Here is a 19,282-nt window from a genome sequence, read left to right as displayed (position 1 = left end):
GATAGTTGTAATATTGATTGTAGTTGAGAGGCCAATTGTTGTTTGAGCCATAATTGTTGAAACCATTATTGTTGTAATTGTTCAAATTGTTTCCGTAATTGTAATAACCATTGTTTTGTAAGTTGTAGTTGTTCAAATAATTGCTGTATTGGTCGTATTTGGAAAGTTGGTTGTAGTTTGTTGAATCACCTAAAAAATTAAAAGGATAATGGATTTAGGATTGGAAAAAAAATTATGTATTTTTTAAAATGTATATTATCCAACTTTTTAATTAGTTACCAAGTGATACTGCCAAAAAGGCACACAGAACAATCAATAAAGCAAGGGATTTCATTTTCCGGCGAGAAAGTTCAACCAAAAGTCCAAACTTGACTGAAGATTTTAAAAATACACCTTCTTATATATCAGAATTTTCAGTAGTCCAAATATGACGACCAAAATAAATTATCATAAGTTTCGGAATATTTTCATGCATTTTACAAATGTAAAATCCTTTGGTTTGTAGAACGGAAAAACCCAAACCTAATTTGTTACATAATAATAGAAATGTTAAAATAAAAATTGGAAAATGTCACGTAATAGATTTAGTTATTTTTATCTCTATAAGCGATAATAAGTTTTCAGTATGAATTTTTTGTTCAGAAGGATAATCACGTTCTTGATTCAAGAATCGTTTGAGTATACCATTACTTTACTAGCAAGAAAATGCATTTTAAATAAATTTATTGAACTTTTTATAAATTATTTAAATAATATAAATGTATAATATGTAGTGCTCAAAATTTCTATGACCAATGTGTAAAAATAAATTTTTAATAAAATTTATCAAAAGTCAAAATGAAATATATATTTTGGATCTTCATATTGTGCATAGTGGGTAATTTGCTTGTTTTTTGTTTTTTCAGAAAAGTAGAAAACTACAGTGTATGTATTTGTTTAAATATTATGTAAAATATTGAAATTTGAATTTTTCATTTACTTTTTAATATTTAAGTGTGTGGTATGCAGAAAAACAATTTGCACTATTAGAGCTATTGTAACGTACATAGAATTTCCTTCACAAAATTTATCTAAATACTTATTATAACCACCTATAAAGTTTATTTGAATTTGTTAATAATATTCGGAAATTGAAAGACTTGAAAATTTAATTATATTTGATTTCAGATAATTTATTATATTATTGTAGTTCTATATATTTTTTTAAACAATATAAACACGCAGATTTTTATAATAAGGTCTTTAAAAAAAAGTTATATAAACTTGCTTTAGTTATTATTATATGTGGTATTAATATGTGTATAATTACTTATAGATTGATTAATTAAGTGGTATCTAATATTTAATTTTTTTAAATTTTGTTATTAGGCGTAAAAAGTGATTTTTATCCAAATTTTCATCATAGACATGTTGTGGATTGGAATGAAAATGAATATCCATTATTAAATGCTGATGAAGTAACAAATGGTAAATTATAATAATATTAATAATTATTTGTATATATATATATATATATAATTGTTATATTGTAGGTAAATTAAATAAATCAATGCAATATAAATATTGGCATACAATTCAAAACTACTTTCATATCATCAACATTTTTATTCTGATTTGATTTTAAATATGAGTATTGTTATATCAGATAGAGACAACCCCATTTTGGAAGAAAACTTTCTAGAGAATATTTTTTTTACTGACGCAAATTTACCATATTCATATATTATTATTGGAACAGAACCTGATATTGGATTTGGTAAGATTTAATTTCATTTAATTTAAGTGCATAATAGTTGATATTTTTCACACTTTTCTTTCCGACGAATTTTATTATAAATTGAAAAAAAAATACTGTTCTTGCTGTATTACTGTAACTTTGTATAAATCCATTTTATATTCACGAATATTATTAAAGATTTCTCATTTCTTCGATGTCTTTTCAATATATTTTAAAATAATACAAAATTGCTTGAAACAATTTTTTATTGCTTTTTAGGCTTTTTAGAATATTAAGCAACAATATTTATTTATTATTTAATTTTTTTTTCAGACTATGGAGTGTTAGATATACCACAAATTGCAGACACAACATTTTCTTATGATAACTATATTGATCAGAATGAAAATTTAATAAATACTTCAAGTAGAATTAAATCTGTGAAATATTTTTTCTATATTGTTTGTGCACAATTCATATTATTCACAAATGCTTTTTTATTATTGAATACATAATTTAAGTTAATATTATTTGATAGGAAATAGTGGTAAAATAGTTATAAATAAACTTTAAAAATTGTATAAATTATTTAGTTAATAATAATTTGTTTTCTGATATAAATAAATTATGATAATTTTAATTATTGAATAAATTTCTTTTTTTTCCTTTAAAATAGAATTTTTTTTTCTATTTGTTTTTTTCTTCTTCAATATAAATTCATCCATTAGAATATCGTCATTCATAATTGCAAAATCAATCAAGTTTCATTTAGATTTGAACTAATAGTAATGAAAATTCAATTTTTTTATAGAAAATATTATTTATAGTCGTTTCGAAACTATGCACGTGCCATCTCTAGATCATCTTTGTCAAGAACATGATCTTGATAAAAGATAAGGAAACAATAATAAAATAGCAAAAATTAATAGATTATATTATAAATAGTAAGAATAAATAATAATATAATAATTAGTATGAATAATCAAAGGAGAAAATATTGGAAATTATTATGAGTAAAAAATTTAATTCAATAGATCACATAACAAGATATTAAAATTTAAATAGATATTTTTTAGTCAAAATGTCAAAAAAAGTTATGTAGGACCTGGTATTTTTTTATTGATTGACCTCGCATTCTCGCATTCTCAAAAAATATGAAAAATAAATTTGACAATCCATGAGCATGAATCAATAAATCACTTCAATTCAAATTTGAAAAATTAATATTTAAAAAAAAAGAAAGTAAAGTAGATAGACAGGCGTTAAATTGACAGAGTTCTTCTATATAACGCTTCTAAAATAAAATATTTAAATCAAAGCTGGACACAATAATTTATACCAAGAAGTGACATAACTCTATGCCAGATTATCAAGTTAAAATTATCAAAATCGTGAAAAAATTTGATAATACGGCGATTTTTTCCATGAAAGCGTGCCTATTTCAAATTTTATTCCAAACAATTTTAATCGCCAAATCGTGATTTTTTGCGGAAAAGATTAGATGGTCTTTGGTATATAAGCTGAATTTTACTTCTGTCCAGCATCATCATCAGTTGCATCCTGAAGAAGTCCAGAACTTTAACAGAAACTAGCAAAATGAACGCTTTTGCTTTAGCCTTTGTTTTATTCGCTGGAGCTCTTGTTCAAGGTAATAAAAAATATTATCTAATAATTACTAGATTTTCACCAAGCTATTGTAATATTAATCATGCGATACAATTGTAACTACAGGTGCTCCAAGCGTATACACCACCTCTGGTTGCGGTGGATTGGATTGCGGATTTAATGGTTACAGTACCGGATACACCACCGGCTATACCACTGGATACGCAAGCCCAGTTCTACTTACTCCTCTCCAGCTACTGCATACACCACCACCGATTACGTCAGCACTCCAGTGACTTACACTTCTACCGACTATGTCAGCACCCCAGTGACCTACACCACCACTGATTATGTGGCTACCCCAGTGACCACCACTCACACTGACTACGTCAACACTCCAGTGACAACTTCTTACGTCAGCCAACCATCTGTAGCCTACGACTATGTCTCCACCAATGTTGTATCTACTCCAGCTGTTGTATCTACTCCAGCTGTTGTATCTACTCCAGTTGTTGCTGACTACGTGAGCGCTCCAGTTGCTACCACCTACGCCACCGCCAGTCCAGTGTACACCACCACTGACTATGTCACCACCAATGTCGTCAGTGCTCCAGTGACTACCACTTCTTACGCAACCACCAGCCCAGTCTACACCACCACTGATTATGTCACTTCCAACGTTGTGGCTGCCCCAGTTGCTACCACTGGATACACCACCGGATACGTTGCCAATGACTACGTCACCACCAATGTTGTTTCCACTCCAGTTACTGGATACACCACCGGTCATCTTGCCAATGACTACGTCACCACCAACGTTGTTTCCACTCCAGTTACTGGATACACCACCGGGCATCTTGCTAATGACTACGTCACCACCAGCGTAGTTTCCGCACCAGTTACCACTGGATACACCACTGGCTACACCACCGGTAATGTTGGATACACCACCGGAGTTACTGGATACACCAACGGCGTTAGTGGATATACCAATGGACTTAATGGTTATACCACTGGTAGCTATGTCAGCTCCCCAGGATACACTTCTTCTGGACTTGTCAACGTTTTCTAGATTTTTGATTTTGTCTGCCCTCAATGATGATGACCATATTTTATAAATTTGTGTGACCTTTGGAAAAAATGAATAACTGCAATAAAATACAATAATTCAATATAACTAGTTGTTTTTCATTTATCATCTTGAAAGATTTTGATTTTATAAAAAGTATGTAACTTAATTTTACAGTTATGTTACTCATAACTACTTCTCTTCAAAATATGTTTGCAAGCAGAAATAGACCTTCGGAGTATTTCTACAATATGGTAGGACAAACATTGGGTTGTCTAGTAAAGTGGGATGCATAATTGAAATTTTGATTGCAGCTTTAATAAATAAAAAAGAATAAAGTTATCACTTGCACTTTTGAAATAAAAGTGATATTGTGATAAAAGTGTATTATATTTGGATATTGATTAACAATATTATGTTAGACAAAGGTAAAAAATGTTGAATGTCGCAATATTTACAAAGAATTTACTCAAAAAAATTACTCGCTTAAATTACGTAATATTCACGTAATAGTGAGTTTTGAAAATGTTCAATATTAGTATGTGACCCTAATATTTGAGAAAACTAGTGGGGCGCATTGCATCGTGCCTGAAGGGAAATTGCTGGAACTTCCCGTATCGTAACAAAATGATCTAGGAATATTCAAATAGATTTGTCTAATATTCATAAAAATTTTATAAACGGAATTGCAAAGTTGAAAATATTTGTTTGAAGTATATTAGAAATTAGGTCAATATTACAATTAAAATCTTAAAATTTATTTTCCAAAATCAATTATTTTGTTAAAACAAGCAGAAAGTTCTTTGAATCATTCAAATCGAATGCTTAGTTCTATCAAACACTGTAATTATTTGCGGATTTAACTCGGTATCTCCGAAACAAATAGACCAGCCTTTGCCAAAAACTAATCACCACTTCTCCCCGTCCTTATAAATTGAATGTTTTCTTAACCATTCAAATCGGATGCTCCGTTCTCTCAAAATCTCGATTTATATTTTCTGCATTTTTTGCTCCATATCTCTGAAAGGACTAGACCTGCTCTTGCCAAAAACTAATCAGCATATCTTTCTATCAATAGAAATCGAATGTTTATTGAACCATTCAAATCGGTTGATCCGTGCGCCCGAAAACGTGGACGAAAAATTGTATCTATACATACATACACACACACACATCCATTTTTTCTGAGGTATGCCAAAATGTTCAGAAACCTTCAAAATCTGAAAAAATGTGAAAATTTTCAATTTCGATTTTTAGACGATTACAATAACTTACCCTACGGGAAGTTAAAAATTAAGCACATTGTAATAACCAGTAAAAATTGATCCGAAAACTTTTGAGTTATAAAAATTTCTTTCATAGGTTGATGTATTTTTATTTATCAAAAACTAATAAGATTTTTTATTCCATAATTAAAAATTAAATATTTCTCATATCACATCTTGAATAATCATTTTAGAGCTTTTATGATTTTTACTGCAAAGAATATATTCTTTTATGCTCATCGAATCAAATAACCAACTGATCAAAAATTGTACGTGAAACGTAATTTTTGTAGCAATTTATTTAAAATATTAAATACCAAATATAAAATAAGTATTAAATACGTCTAAATCTCGAATTAGTATTTAAATAGGTTCTACATTTTTGGTATAGATTCGGACTTTTATTATCATGTTATACATATTGTACTGTTTATATTTTTCATTTCTTATAATATTTGATCTAATATATCCATCCATCATATCTTAACTTTAGTCATCAATTTTCAACTAAATAAATATTTAAATTCTGAACACTAATATCATAGTTTTTAATTGGCAAAAATATCAATGTTCTTTAATGAAGAATAAAAAACTTTAAATTAATTGGTAAAATAATTAAAATAATACCTTTAATAAAAATGAATGGTATAAACCTATTACTAGCTTTAATAGGGAATTAATTATGAGACTTCAAGTTAAATTATAAAACGTTTCATGAAAATATCAATTGAAATAAAAGTAAAATCTGTGATTTTTGTAACAATAATATGTTCGGTTTTATAAAACAGTAAAATAAGAAAAATGATGATTAATTTCTAAATGGTATCATTAGCACAGAAAATTATATCAGATATAATTATTTGTATCCAATAAGATGCATTTACAGAACCTTTACTGAAGATCACATTGAAAATTCATCTCAAATATAAATAATTATCGGGATTGATAATCGGGATTTATTTATACATGAATTGTGTTTAAAGAATCATTTTTATGTTAATTTCCCATAATAAATAATAAAATTTAAATGTTCAAATCTTTATTGCAATTTATTTTTTTTCAACAATTCTCATGTACATTTTTTGGAAAATATAGGTCGTTATCAATAAATCCGAAATATTTTTTTAAACTTAGTAAACGTTGACAAGTCCGGAAGTGGTGTATCCTGGAGAGCTCACATAATTACCAGTGGTGTAACCACTAAGCCCGTCGGTGTATCCAGTAACTCCGGTGGTGTAACCAGAGAGTCCGGTGGTGTATCCAACATTACCAGTGGTATATCCTACATTGCCGGTGGTGTAGCCAGTGGTGTATCCAGTAGTGACTGGAGTGGAAACAACATTGGTGGTGACGTAGTCATTAGCAAGATGTCCGGTGGTGTATCCAGTAACTGGAGTGGAAACAACATTGGTGGTGACGTAGTCATTGGCAACGTATCCGGTGGTGTATCCAGTGGTAGCAACTGGGGCAGCCACAACGTTGGAAGTGACATAGTCAGTGGTGGTGTAGACTGGGCTGGTGGTTGCATAAGAAGTGGTGGTCACTGGAGCACTGACGACATTGGTGGTGACGTAGTCAGTGGTGGTGTACACTGGACTGGCGGTGGCGTAGGTGGTAGCAACTGGAGCGCTCACGTAGTCAGCAACAACTGGAGTAGATACAACAGCTGGAGAAGATACAACAGCTGGAGTAGATACAACATTGGTGGAGACATAGTCGTAGGCTACAGATGGTTGGCTGACGTAAGAAGTTGTCACTGGAGTGTTGACGTAGTCAGTGTAGGTGGTGGTGACTGGAGTGTTGACGTAGTCAGTGTGAGTGGTGGTCACTGGGGTAGCCACATAATCAGTGGTGGTGTAGGTCACTGGGGTGCTGACATAGTCGGTAGAAGTGTAAGTCACTGGAGTGCTGACGTAATCGGTGGTGGTGTATGCAGTAGCTGGAGAGGAGTAAGTAGTAACTGGGCTTGCGTATCCAGTGGTATAGCCGGTGGTGTATCCGGTACTGTAACCATTAAATCCGCAATCCAATCCACCGCAACCAGAGGTGGTGTATACGCTTGGTGCACCTAAAAGTGCATACACAGTTGGTAATAACTAGAGAAATAAATTTAATTAATTTAAAATTATATGAATATTATTACCTTGAACAAGGGCTCCAGCCAACAAAACAAAGGCTACTACGAAAGCGTTCATTTTGTGAGATGCTATCAGGTTTCACACTTTTCAGAATGTAACTGATAATGCTGTACCACTTAAAACTACCTGCTTATATACTCAAACCCAACCAAATTTTTTGCATAAAATCACGAAGTCATAGACGCGAATATATCAACAAATTTGCACGTTATGCAACTAGCTCAATAACTAAATTCTTACACGAATTTGATAATTGATATCCGAATTATCTCACGGAGTATTGCGCGAAAAGTTCAGTATATAAGATTTGATCTTAGTTTCAGTTAGGTTTTTCTATTTTTGTGGAGCATGGCCGTGGTTGCTTATTTGAGAGAGTTCTTGACTAAAGTAATTTTTCACTGATTGAAAAAAGTAAAGTTATTTAATCTTGAATAAAACAAATATTTATGCAATGTTTGGTAAAGATATTATACTTTTAGTAGAGTGTCTACATGTTAGATTATTTTTCTAGATATCACTATTGTACTTTGGCTACCATTTGTTTACCAGTGACTTGTATCGTATAAAATATTTGTTTCATTTTTGTTAACAGCAATACCATCAAAATGATATTGTCACTTGAGCTTATATTTGAGACTTATAATTTTAAGTAAAAATTTGGCTTCATACTGCTTGATACCCAGCCAAAAACTAAATCAAACATATTAAATTTAATTGATAAAACAAGACAATGATAAAATAGAACAATTTTTTGAAAAAATCTTTGACGTGCATGTCGATGCCTCATGAATTTTTTGAAATAATATAAATATTACTTACTATTGTCCAAGCATATTTTATTAAGTTTTTTTCTTAATTTTAATTTTAACTAATTATGAGTATTTCTTAAAATAAAAATTCTCAATTTCTCGAAAAATATTTTCTGGAACGCATGTAAATCATACACGTACAACCTGAAATCAAGCTGTAGTATTAACGATTGAAATATTTTTTTTAGTGCAAATAGTCTTCGCGCTAAGGTTGAAGTATATCATTACTATTGCAAGCAAGAAAACCATTGAGTTGACTTCTATTGAAAATAATCAAATCAACTAGACAACCATTGGGTTGCCTTCTACAAAGTCACTTAGATGACTACAGTTTATAGATCTCTTATTTGTGGCTGAACAAGAAAACTACTCCATTGATTTTTTTTATTTGCATAGATTTATTGCCGATCAAATAATACAAATTTTTTAAGACAATATGCTGGGTGTATATGCATTTAAAGAGTTTATCTCCTATGAGATATCTCTTTTTTTATTTTTTGATATTGTATTTTAGATCATAAAGCCATTTTTTTTCAATATTCGAGTAGGAGATTCCTCGCTTAATTCTTTCAAATATTTGTTTGGGTGACATGGTAATTTTTCGTGGTATTTTCTATTGAAAAATATATCAAATAAATAGGACGACAATTGGATTGCCTTCTGTGAAGCCACTGAGATGACAACAGCTCATGAATCTCTCATTTGTGGCCAACCAAAAAATTAACTAAGTTTCCTTCAATTGGAAAATATATCAAATGGATAGGACAATCATTGGGTTGCCTTCTAAGAAGTCACTTAGGTTACAACAGCTCATAAATCACTTATTTGTCGCTAAACAAATAAACTGCGGAGACAAAAACAAGAAAACTGAGGAGTTGCTTTCCATTAAAAATAATATCAACTGGACAACCATTGAGTTTCCTTATACGAAGTCACTTAGGTGACAATAGTTCATACATTAGTGGCCGAACAAAAAAACACCGATTTGCCTTCTATTGAGATGTATATCAAATTGATAGGACAACTATTGGATCACCTTCTATAAAGTCATTTAGGTTGCAACAGCTCATAGACCTCATTTTTGCTTGGTGTTATAAAATATACTAAAAAATTACCGCCAAATACTGTACGAGCAAATTAAGAACAGAAGCACCAGTAATGAGATTCTTCATAAATAAGAGAACTCTACTGGCACAAAAAAATAATATTAATTTGTAGAAGAAATTCAAGAATTTTTACATTTGGATTGCTCCTTCAGGCAATCCAAACTAAATGTATAAAATACTAAAAAACAAAAAATTCAATTTCATACGTTTTTGTTCGTACACTATGAACAATAATATTGTTGCACAATAATTGATAGCTTATTTGAATATTTTAACCAAAAAATTATACAACTAAATATAAATACTTTACTTTTTTGTGTAAAAGTCACGCAGAAACGTGCTATTTTGCAAACCAACAACGTCGATAAAAAAATCTGTAAACTTTTCACCAGTATAAAAGTCTTTAACCAGTTTCATTACAAACAGACCTCTCAACAAACATGAAACTCCTAGTTGCAGTCTTGTTTTTGGTGCTCAACATAGGAACCTGGGTACAAGGTAGAATCGTAACACTAAAATTTAATTCAAGAATCACAAAAACCCAAATATATCATTTTTCCCCAGGTGCTCCTACCCCAGTCCTAAGATATCTAACATCTGGCACCTTAGGAAACACCAATCCTACGGTTGTCAACCAAGGATTTACAGTTGCTGAAGGTGTTTTGGGTTCCACACCACTTCTAGGTTCTTCTACAAGTCCAGTTTACCAAACTTTTGCTCCGATACAAGAAGCCCTAAATCCGGTTGTTGATACTGCACATCCAGTAGTCGAACAAGTTACCAGTCCTGTCCAATCTGTCACCAATAGTCCTTTGGTTGGATTTACTAGGTACGCCACTGGACTTGATAATGCTTTCAGTGGTTTAAATGTACTGGGTTTGAATGGATACTTGTTTTAAATTGGAATAATAATAAAATGGGTTATTACAACTTACGTCTAAAATTTTTGATTGAATAGGATAATATTGCATTTTTTGTCTTCAAAGTTCAGAATATTTTAATAAATTTTTTTGAGTAATTAACTGCGTTCTAGAAATACATCTACAGGTCAAATGTGATGAAATTAATTTTTAATAATAAATGTCGAAAATAAAATTCTAGACTTAAAATAATAGCTTTTCTAGTTCATCACCTAAAATTTTACAATGGGGCTGTGATTTTTTCAGATTTTTAAATTCATATAAGGACCAATAGTATAAGAAATAAAAAGTGTATGAAAAATGTCACGATGTTTGACCAGAATAGATTCCTGCTCAATGATTGTGCTTACAAAGATTTTTTTTTAAATGTGCAAACTGGTAAAAACATTTGGTTTCGAAAAGTAATAAAAAAAGGAAACGCTTCATTCAGTAATAATATTGTTTAAAAAATTGTCGAGGAATATCTTGTAATTATTGCAGAGTGAATAGCTATCAAGTTATTAACGATATTAGACAACCTTCACTACATCTTCTTTTAAATATATTGGTTTCAAAATGTAAAATACTCTGGTTTAGGAAATCAATGTTATGCTGAAGGTTATTTATGTGTTCTGAAAGCATTGTTTTATACTGATTCTTATTTTTGGAATTATTTCTATGTTGAGAAAATCTTTTGTGTAAATGTTGGCTAGTTTCGCCAATGTAAAACCTTTGGCAATTTAAACAATTTAATTTGTGTAAAAAACTACTTAAAATTTTAGGATCAAAAATAGATTTTAATTTAATAAATATTGTTGAAAGAGTGTTATCTGAGGTACTTTGACAACGGAATACTCCAATATATATATATATATATATATATATATATATATATATATATATATATATATATATATATATACATATAAAATTCAATGACATTCAATATAAAAAATAAAGTTTTCATTCAGTAGAAACTGACCATTGTATCCATTGTTCTATTATCACTTATCAAATTATCAGCATTTAAAAAAGTCGTTAAATTGTTTATATAGCAGATTTTGTGAGACGAAATCATGCATTTTGATTAGAACAGTCTTGTGTTAAATATTAATAAATATCAATTCAACAGTAAAAAATATAAAAAAATGCATTTTAATGTTTTATTTTGTTATATGTTTGTACTGTCTTCTGTGGAAGCTTTTGACCATGGTAAGTTTTTAAAAATAATATAACAAATCTTGGTATTTTATTTGAAATTACTGGATTATACTATCAAAAATTTAGACTTATTCTTAAAAACATATTAAAAAATTCTGTTCGCCCAGATTTGAGAGTGTTGACAAAAGCAGACTCTGCAGAACTAATTTCTACAATAAATACATTTTTTTGTTTCACCCAGATTAGAGAAAATGTTGACAAGAGCAGACTCTGCAGGAATTATTCCCACAATAAATGCATTTTTTATTTTAAAAAATAATTTTATTTCATGGGTAATTTATAGTTAATAAGTAATATCTATTTAATATATTTTTTGTAGGTTTTATGGATAAATGTACAAAACCAAATGAAGTTTTGAAACGTTGTGGAACTCCATGTCCTTTAACATGTGAACAACCAGTCGTGAGCAAATGCAGTAGAAAATGCATGATTTCAGTTTGTGAATGTGATACTGGTTACTACAGGTAAAATTTAAATAAAAAAATCGAAAACCATTTAAAAAATTTTAGCTACAAATCTAAAGTAAATTGGCAAGACTGCCAATTTTTTAAAATTATAATTGCACCATTTCTGTTGCCATAAACTAAAAATCAAGTAGAGAATTCAAACAAAATTTATAAATCACTTTTAAAAAATTCAAATCAAATAGATTTTTAAGTGCATAAATGTAATTTGATTATTTTCAAAATTTAACAAAATTTCAAACTAAAAATTTGAAAATAAATATTACGTTCACATCTCTATGAATAAAGTGATTCAAACATATTTTATGGGTATCAAATGACAATTTTTTGGACTTTTTCCTTATAATAAAATATGGATCAGTATTTTTCAAAAACGTATCAAATCCGTTAATGGCTTCTCTATAAAACGTGTAACCAAAAAATTGTATCCGAACATATATACATATACAAACACACACACATATTTTCATTTCTAGACGTAAATTCTTCAAATCTTTTAGTATTATTTAGATTCAAATAATAGTATATGGTATTGTATTATTGTAAAATAATTATTTTCCGTATATGGCAAGTTAATGCAATAAATTTTTATTTTTGCCATATTTTATTGGAATCAGAATTAATTTTGTCTAGTAATGATATAACTTTCTCTTTTGCAAGAAGAAAAAATATTTTACATACTTCAAATTAATATTTCTTTATATAATTTTGGCAAAGGCTATTTTTACATAAAAATATTGATGATAATAGTTTCAAATATAAATTGATATTAATACTGCTTGATATCAAGTTATATAATATAATTTTACTATATATAACTCTTTATTAAATATTTAAAATATATTATTTAAAGCATTAGATTTGGTTAATACATTATATTATTTATTTATTTCTTTTTTCAGAAATTCTGATGGCGATTGTGTAAAACTACACGAGTGTGGAATCTCATCAAAAAACACTAACAATCGTTCAAATATAAACGAATTTGAAAATTACGACAAACAAAGTACAAAATATGGTTTACCAATCGACAATCCATATATGTCTCAAAAAGATTTAAATTCTTTTCCATTTTCAAGAGAGGAATACAATGGATGGCAACATCAGTTTTCAGAATATAGATTCTAAAGATAATTTTATTTTAAAAATATGATCTGAAAGCCAATATCTCATATTCACAAAATTTGTATAAAAATTCAATTATAAATTTCTATAAGAAAAATATATAATTTTTTTTATCATGCTCTATTTTCCCTTGTTATTATTTTTTACCTATTTTGCTTCAAACTATTAAGTTTTTTTCTAACATATTTGCATAGGAACAGCTGTCGTCTGTGCATGCAACAATGTTAAACATAAGAAAATAAATAAATTTTAAACAAATAACATTGTTGTACAATATGTCTACTGTGTGATAAAATTTTAATTATTGATAAGAGCTATCAGCAAGGCGGGCAGTATGAATTTGAATTTAGTATTTGTGATAAGTTTAATTTTTGTGGTTTCTGTGCATTCCTGTGAGTTAATGATTGATAATATAAAATAAAAGTTATATAATATATATATATATATAATTTATAATAAATAATAAGTAGTACATTAAATTTTATTATTCTTAGAAGTTTCAGAGTTTATGTAATGTAATGTGTTGTACAAGAACTTCGTGTTCAAAATTTTAAGTAACTGTAAATCACTTATTTTAATTTTTATAAAATGCAGTATATTTTTAAGGTATTTTTTTAAATTATAGGCTTCATGATTTAATAAATACTTAGTTAAATACCTATTATACCTTAGTTAAATAATAATAATATATTAAATTTATACATAAATGAACAAAAATTGCAAAAGCATTTTGTGGGCTTTTAAGTGCTTAAATCAAAAGTTTCAGATAAAACAACTGCTTTGGACAAACTGATATCAAGCAGTAGTGACGGTTTTTACTTGGAAAAATAGATAGCAATAAGAAAATACCTTAGTGAAATATTTTAAAATGTGAACGGTTAAAAAAATATATATAGTGGTTAAGAGTTATAAATAGTAAAATTAAAATTATATTACATAACCTGATATCAAGCAGTATTAATATTAATTTTTATTTAAAACTATTTATAATAATTTTTTTAATGTAAAAATAGCTTTAGCCAAATTTGTGTCAAAAATCTTCATTTGACGTCAGTACAATATTACCTTCCTCTTACTAAGGAGAAAAAGTATCATCACAACACAAAAGTAATTTTGACTTAAGTAAAATATTGCAAAAATATGAAAATTTATTCTATTGGCTGTGAATAAATAAAGGATTTATATCTTATAAATTTCATAATTTAAATTTATTTCAATTCTTCTAGATGAAGTTTGGGAATGCTGTGAAGAAAATGAAGTTTGGGCACATTGCATTTCTAAATGTCAGCAAAGTTGCGACGATTGGGAATTGGATGAATCCGAAGTAGAGTAAGTTTTATTTATGATAAAAAATATATAAGATTATTTTTCATAATATTAGTGATAAATTCGTTTATATTTCCTGAACACTTGACCGTGCACTAAAATAAAGTTGAGTGTAATCTAGCAATTAATAAGCATTATAAAAGATCATGCAATGATACCTTTATTTAAAAACTATTGAAAAATTATATGATTGTATTAGTCAATGGATTTTGAACTAGAACATTCGGGCAATTAAAATTTTAAACATTACTACATATAATAGGTATAGTAATTTTAAATCGGATATTAAAATCTAATTTTAAGTTATGGTTGCCCAATAAATTTGATTGTTAAAATAATTAATCAATATCAACGACATTATCAATACTTGAATACTTCATAGTACTCACTAAAATAATCTGTAATGTTTGAATACAATTTTCTACAAATTTCTTGATGTTTCTACAAATTTCATAATAATGTTAATTTTGTTTAGTTGTGCACAAGGATGTGAACCTGAAATGAACTGTGCCTGTGCTGAAGGATTTATTAGGCAATTTTTGCCTGATGGACCTTGTATTGAACCTCATAACTGCCCGCCAAAGGATCATGAGAAAAAATAAATTGTTGCCAAAAAAATGAGCTAAAGACATGAAAAATATGCAAATAATAATTTTGGGAATGATTAATTTTGTCAAATAAAATTTTCTTAAATATGCTGTTTTGTACAGCATTTTTCATAACTGTTGCTTTTCCAAATTTTGTACTATTGTAAAAAACAGTGTTGTAAATATTGTAAAAAATCTGAATAAATTATTGAAATTAAATGTCTACATGAGCAAAATTTAGAAACATTAATTTTATTTATATATAAACTACAATACTTTTGGAACAATTTTGAAATAAACTGCAGTACCTAAAAATTGCCAAATCATATAAGATTAAGTTGAAAATATATTCTAACAAATTTTGGAAGAAATTTTGAATTTCAACATAACAATAAGGTAAGACTAATAAGATGAATCCTAATTTCAACAAAAATATACATCAAATAATACTACATTGAGCTCGTCTTGATCCCAATCTCGACCTGCTCGATATCAAGCTGTATGATATCAAATTTTTAATTGATGTTATATAGGTATCAAACCTAATATAAGGCAAATTTTTATGTTGATCAAGAGTGGTTGACCGTTGGGTTGCACTCTTGTGCAAAATACTATATTAGAATGTACGAACGCAAACACTCATAAACGTAATTTTGATCTTATCTTCGACCAGCTTGATCTCAAGCAGTATGATATCAAATTTCTACCGACGCCAAATACACGCCAAAACTATTAGATATACATATCAAGAGTGGTAGACCGCTGGGTTGCCCTACCGTGAAAAATATTCGATTAGGATGTACGAACACAAACACAGCTCATAAAAGATGTAGTTTTGATCCCATCGACCATCGACCAGATAGAGATCAGGCAGTATGATATCAAATTTACACTTGATTTTATAGATATAAAATTTAGGAACCGATTCTGCCGCATAACAGAAAAATGTTATAGCAAGGCCATGTTACGGAACAAGTTCCATGCATTATGAATCATACTGAATACTGTCAAAATGTCACTCGTATGTTATGGAGCTGTATCAGAAACACACTGTTGTCTAACTTCTTAATCTTAAGTAAAACTTGCTCTTAGTATTGTTGCAGAATATATACGCCAACACTATCAGATATACATATGTAAAAAAGAAGATCGGTTGACCTTTGGGTTACCTTTATAAACAAATACTAGTTTAGAATGTACAAACGCAGACACATCTCATAGAATACGTAGTTTTAATCCCAACTTTGACCAGCTTGATATCAAGCAGTATGATATCAAATTTGCACTTAACGTCATAGATTTCACATATATACGCTACAAAAAATTATATTATTCATACAAAAATATTTTTATTTCCTCTTTCAATAATCCAAAAAATTCTTTCCTTTACATCAATATTTTTATACCTAGTCACTAAGTATTCTGTTTTTTATATTTTACAAAAATAATGAGTATTTCGCTTCTCATACAATATTTATTGGTAATTTTACGGCCAGCCATTATAACATTTAACAATGCAACAATATTCCCAAGGAACACATTGACCATCATAATTCCTGACATATCCATCAATGCATTTGCAGAAGTAACCAGGATAACAAACATCAGTACAGACCCTATTAGGGACATCACATGATGAGTCACAAGGTCGACATCCTGTGAAAACTTCGTTGTCAGGACAGTAGTAAGAACCTGGAACTGCATTCTGTTCTGGGGATAAAGGTCATAAAAAATTGTAAAATTTTGGAACACTCATTTTTTTAGGTTTATTAGATGCTCCTTGAATTAATATTATATAACAAAGTTCAAATATTTAGAAAATTTTAAAACCACATTCTACCTTTTTTTAAAGGGTTTTAGAACAATATACTAGATCCTGCTATCAATATTTGAAGAAATCAGTAACAAGTTATATCATCGTTTTGCAATTATTGATAATTTCTGCTTTCTGAATTTTTTTTCCTGAATCTGTTTCTGGTAAAATTTATTCTAAAGTTTTGGAAACTCCAGGAACCATCAGGAGACAAAAATTGAATTATTTTTTGCAAATGAATAAATTCAATAAAAATCATTTTAAACGTTGGATATTAAATGCAACGTCCAAGAAACATCCAATATAGACTTATTGTGTATTTCATTATTATAATAAAAATTTAATTATTTCTACTTACTCGTTACAACATGTCCATATCCCAAAGCAATCACAATGCACATCAAAAAACACAAAGTTCTAAAAAACATTTTTTATCCAATATTTATTTATCAAAACCACCAAGTATTTTCTAAGAATCGAAGCAAGAATTCCGATGGCAAAATTTTTGCTTATATACAAAACTAACAATGAAAATAAAACCAACAAAAATAATATTGTTTTATAAATATATTTGTATTGGAAGTCATAATGTTCACAAACTACGTAAGAGATGTTCAGAAAATAATATAAAAAATGTTTAAAGATGCTGGTTCTGTAGTATGAGGAATTTTGGGGTTGTCCAAACATTAATAAATGTCTCATGATAAACTGGTTACTAGAATCAATAATGTCTCAAATTTTTGTAGATACTTTATAAAATATTTATAAATTTTGAACAAGGTTTTAAAACTCAGCATACTCACAGGTTTTTACGATAGACATCTACTGCATGTTCAATTTTATGAAAATTGGTGTAATCCATATATTTAACCTATAAATTCATTTTTGATCCATTTTACATGGATTTTTCAAATATTTTTAGAAATTGTTGTTAGTTTTTTGTCTTTGATCTGAATTTATAATCCCGATATGGCTATTTGCTAGTTTGTTGATCTTAAGTCCATTTTATTTATTCATATAGTCAACTGAAGCTATTTTAAAAAAAAATGAATTCAAAGCAATCTTGTGTTTTTGATGGGTAAAAAACATAGACTTTATATTACATGAAGTGCTAGTCGAGCGCAAAATAAGTGCTCAAACATAGAAGAGTATGTGACGTCACATGTCTGAGCGAACGTTGCCGACGACAATTGCGGAACTCTCCCGATTGATCAAATGTCATATGTCATATGTTACATGCCTAACACAGACCTACCATCACTGACAAAGCATGGCTTATTAAGTACCTATATATAACGCAATTTCTTCAAAATTTGCAAAAAAAATTAATTTCGATATCTCTGATATTTTCATCATCCCTGATGTTATTCTTAACATTCTTCGCCATATCCACGATGTGAGATATGGTAAAGTTGAACGAATCTTTATTTTTACACTAACCAGATAAAAAACAAAAATTAATTTTATTTGCCTTTAACTTTTGCATAAAGTCATGGCGTCACTAGCCAAAGTGTTAAACAGGTTTGTGAAATTTGATTTAAATAAATAATTTTAAAAAAGATATATATATATATATATATATATATATATATATAATACTAAAACAATTAGAACCTTAGATATGTACAAAATAAAAACATTATAAATAAGAAAAAATGCAAATTTATAGAAATATATATTCTTCATCTTTGATGAAGCAAACAAAAATTGTGATCTATCTCACGTCGTTTTATAGTCAATTTTTTTATTTTTAGAATGTTTTAATATTTGACAATATTTTTATATATCACAACGTTGCAAGTCATTCCTAATCGTTTGAGACTCAAATTGGAAAAATTAAATCAAAATTTATATATGAACATGCTTCCTTATATGTTTCTTACAATAAGTATCACTTAGTGTTATTTTTGATATTTATAGACAATTGTATCAAAAACTTGCAATAAAATATAATTTATTTACAATAATAAATATCACATATTTTTCATTCAATTTCTCGGAAAGTTTCTATGTATATTTCCTCTTATGATAAATTTGATTCATCACTCAAACATAAAAACCCTGCTATACAGGGCCCGTCAGGGTAGTATTCCCTTCCGTAGCCACTGGCACATACACAGTGTGTTACAGGGGCGCAT

At 28.6% G+C, this 19,282-nt stretch overlaps 4 protein-coding genes across 4 annotated transcripts; 2 read left to right on the top strand and 2 right to left on the bottom strand.

Moving 5' to 3' along the window:
• Nucleotides 1-3,313: 3,313 nt before the first annotated feature.
• On the top strand, nt 3,314-4,394 carry LOC113386660 (flocculation protein FLO11-like). Its single transcript, XM_026624425.1, has 3 exons — nt 3,314-3,365; nt 3,449-3,602; nt 3,644-4,394. The coding sequence occupies exons 1-3, from the start codon at nt 3,314-3,316 to the stop codon at nt 4,392-4,394; spliced, it is 957 nt and encodes a 318-aa protein (XP_026480210.1).
• A 2,309-nt stretch (nt 4,395-6,703) lies between these two features.
• On the bottom strand, nt 6,704-7,889 carry LOC113385340 (flocculation protein FLO11-like). The gene is made up of 2 exons (XM_026623180.1): nt 7,800-7,889; nt 6,704-7,724 (listed from the first exon to the last, which is right to left on the bottom strand). The coding sequence occupies exons 1-2, from the start codon at nt 7,849-7,851 to the stop codon at nt 6,787-6,789; spliced, it is 990 nt and encodes a 329-aa protein (XP_026478965.1). The 5' UTR covers nt 7,852-7,889; the 3' UTR covers nt 6,704-6,786.
• Nucleotides 7,890-11,783: 3,894 nt separating this feature from the next.
• LOC113386659 lies at nt 11,784-15,346 on the top strand. The gene is made up of 5 exons (XM_026624424.1): nt 11,784-11,820; nt 12,149-12,293; nt 13,196-13,299; nt 14,645-14,747; nt 15,220-15,346. The coding sequence occupies exons 1-5, from the start codon at nt 11,784-11,786 to the stop codon at nt 15,344-15,346; spliced, it is 516 nt and encodes a 171-aa protein (XP_026480209.1).
• Nucleotides 15,347-16,817: 1,471 nt separating this feature from the next.
• On the bottom strand, nt 16,818-17,572 carry LOC113386658 (allergen Api m 6-like). The gene is made up of 2 exons (XM_026624423.1): nt 17,503-17,572; nt 16,818-17,041 (listed from the first exon to the last, which is right to left on the bottom strand). The coding sequence occupies exons 1-2, from the start codon at nt 17,570-17,572 to the stop codon at nt 16,818-16,820; spliced, it is 294 nt and encodes a 97-aa protein (XP_026480208.1).
• Nucleotides 17,573-19,282: the final 1,710 nt, after the last annotated feature.

Source organism: Ctenocephalides felis, unplaced genomic scaffold (genome assembly GCF_003426905.1).
Source record: "Ctenocephalides felis isolate EL2017-DRISC unplaced genomic scaffold, ASM342690v1 CF-g0.4_SCAFFOLD_03571, whole genome shotgun sequence".
Taxonomy (NCBI): Eukaryota; Metazoa; Arthropoda; class Insecta; order Siphonaptera; family Pulicidae; genus Ctenocephalides; species Ctenocephalides felis.
Note: the sequence above shows the minus strand (reverse complement) of the source record. Positions and strands in the feature narration are given on the sequence as shown.

Excerpts from the sequence above, each read along its gene's own strand:
- LOC113386660 (XM_026624425.1), top strand. The coding sequence starts at position 3,314 with ATGAACGCTTTTGCTTTAGCCTTTGTTTTATTCGCTGGAGCTCTTGTT. Across the intron at positions 3,366-3,448 it reads CGCTGGAGCTCTTGTTCAAG|GTGCTCCAAGCGTATACACC; the intron begins GTAATAAAAAAT and ends TTGTAACTACAG. Across the intron at positions 3,603-3,643 it reads CATACACCACCACCGATTAC|CACCCCAGTGACCTACACCA; the intron begins GTCAGCACTCCA and ends CGACTATGTCAG.
- LOC113385340 (XM_026623180.1), bottom strand. The coding sequence starts at position 7,851 with ATGAACGCTTTCGTAGTAGCCTTTGTTTTGTTGGCTGGAGCCCTTGTT. Across the intron at positions 7,725-7,799 it reads GGCTGGAGCCCTTGTTCAAG|GTGCACCAAGCGTATACACC; the intron begins GTAATAATATTC and ends ATGCACTTTTAG.
- LOC113386659 (XM_026624424.1), top strand. The coding sequence starts at position 11,784 with ATGTTTGTACTGTCTTCTGTGGAAGCTTTTGACCATG. Across the intron at positions 12,294-13,195 it reads TGTGATACTGGTTACTACAG|AAATTCTGATGGCGATTGTG; the intron begins GTAAAATTTAAA and ends TTCTTTTTTCAG. Across the intron at positions 14,748-15,219 it reads TTGGATGAATCCGAAGTAGA|TTGTGCACAAGGATGTGAAC; the intron begins GTAAGTTTTATT and ends AATTTTGTTTAG.
- LOC113386658 (XM_026624423.1), bottom strand. The coding sequence starts at position 17,572 with ATGTTTTTTAGAACTTTGTGTTTTTTGATGTGCATTGTGATTGCTTTG. Across the intron at positions 17,042-17,502 it reads ATATGGACATGTTGTAACGA|AACAGAATGCAGTTCCAGGT; the intron begins GTAAGTAGAAAT and ends CTTTATCCCCAG.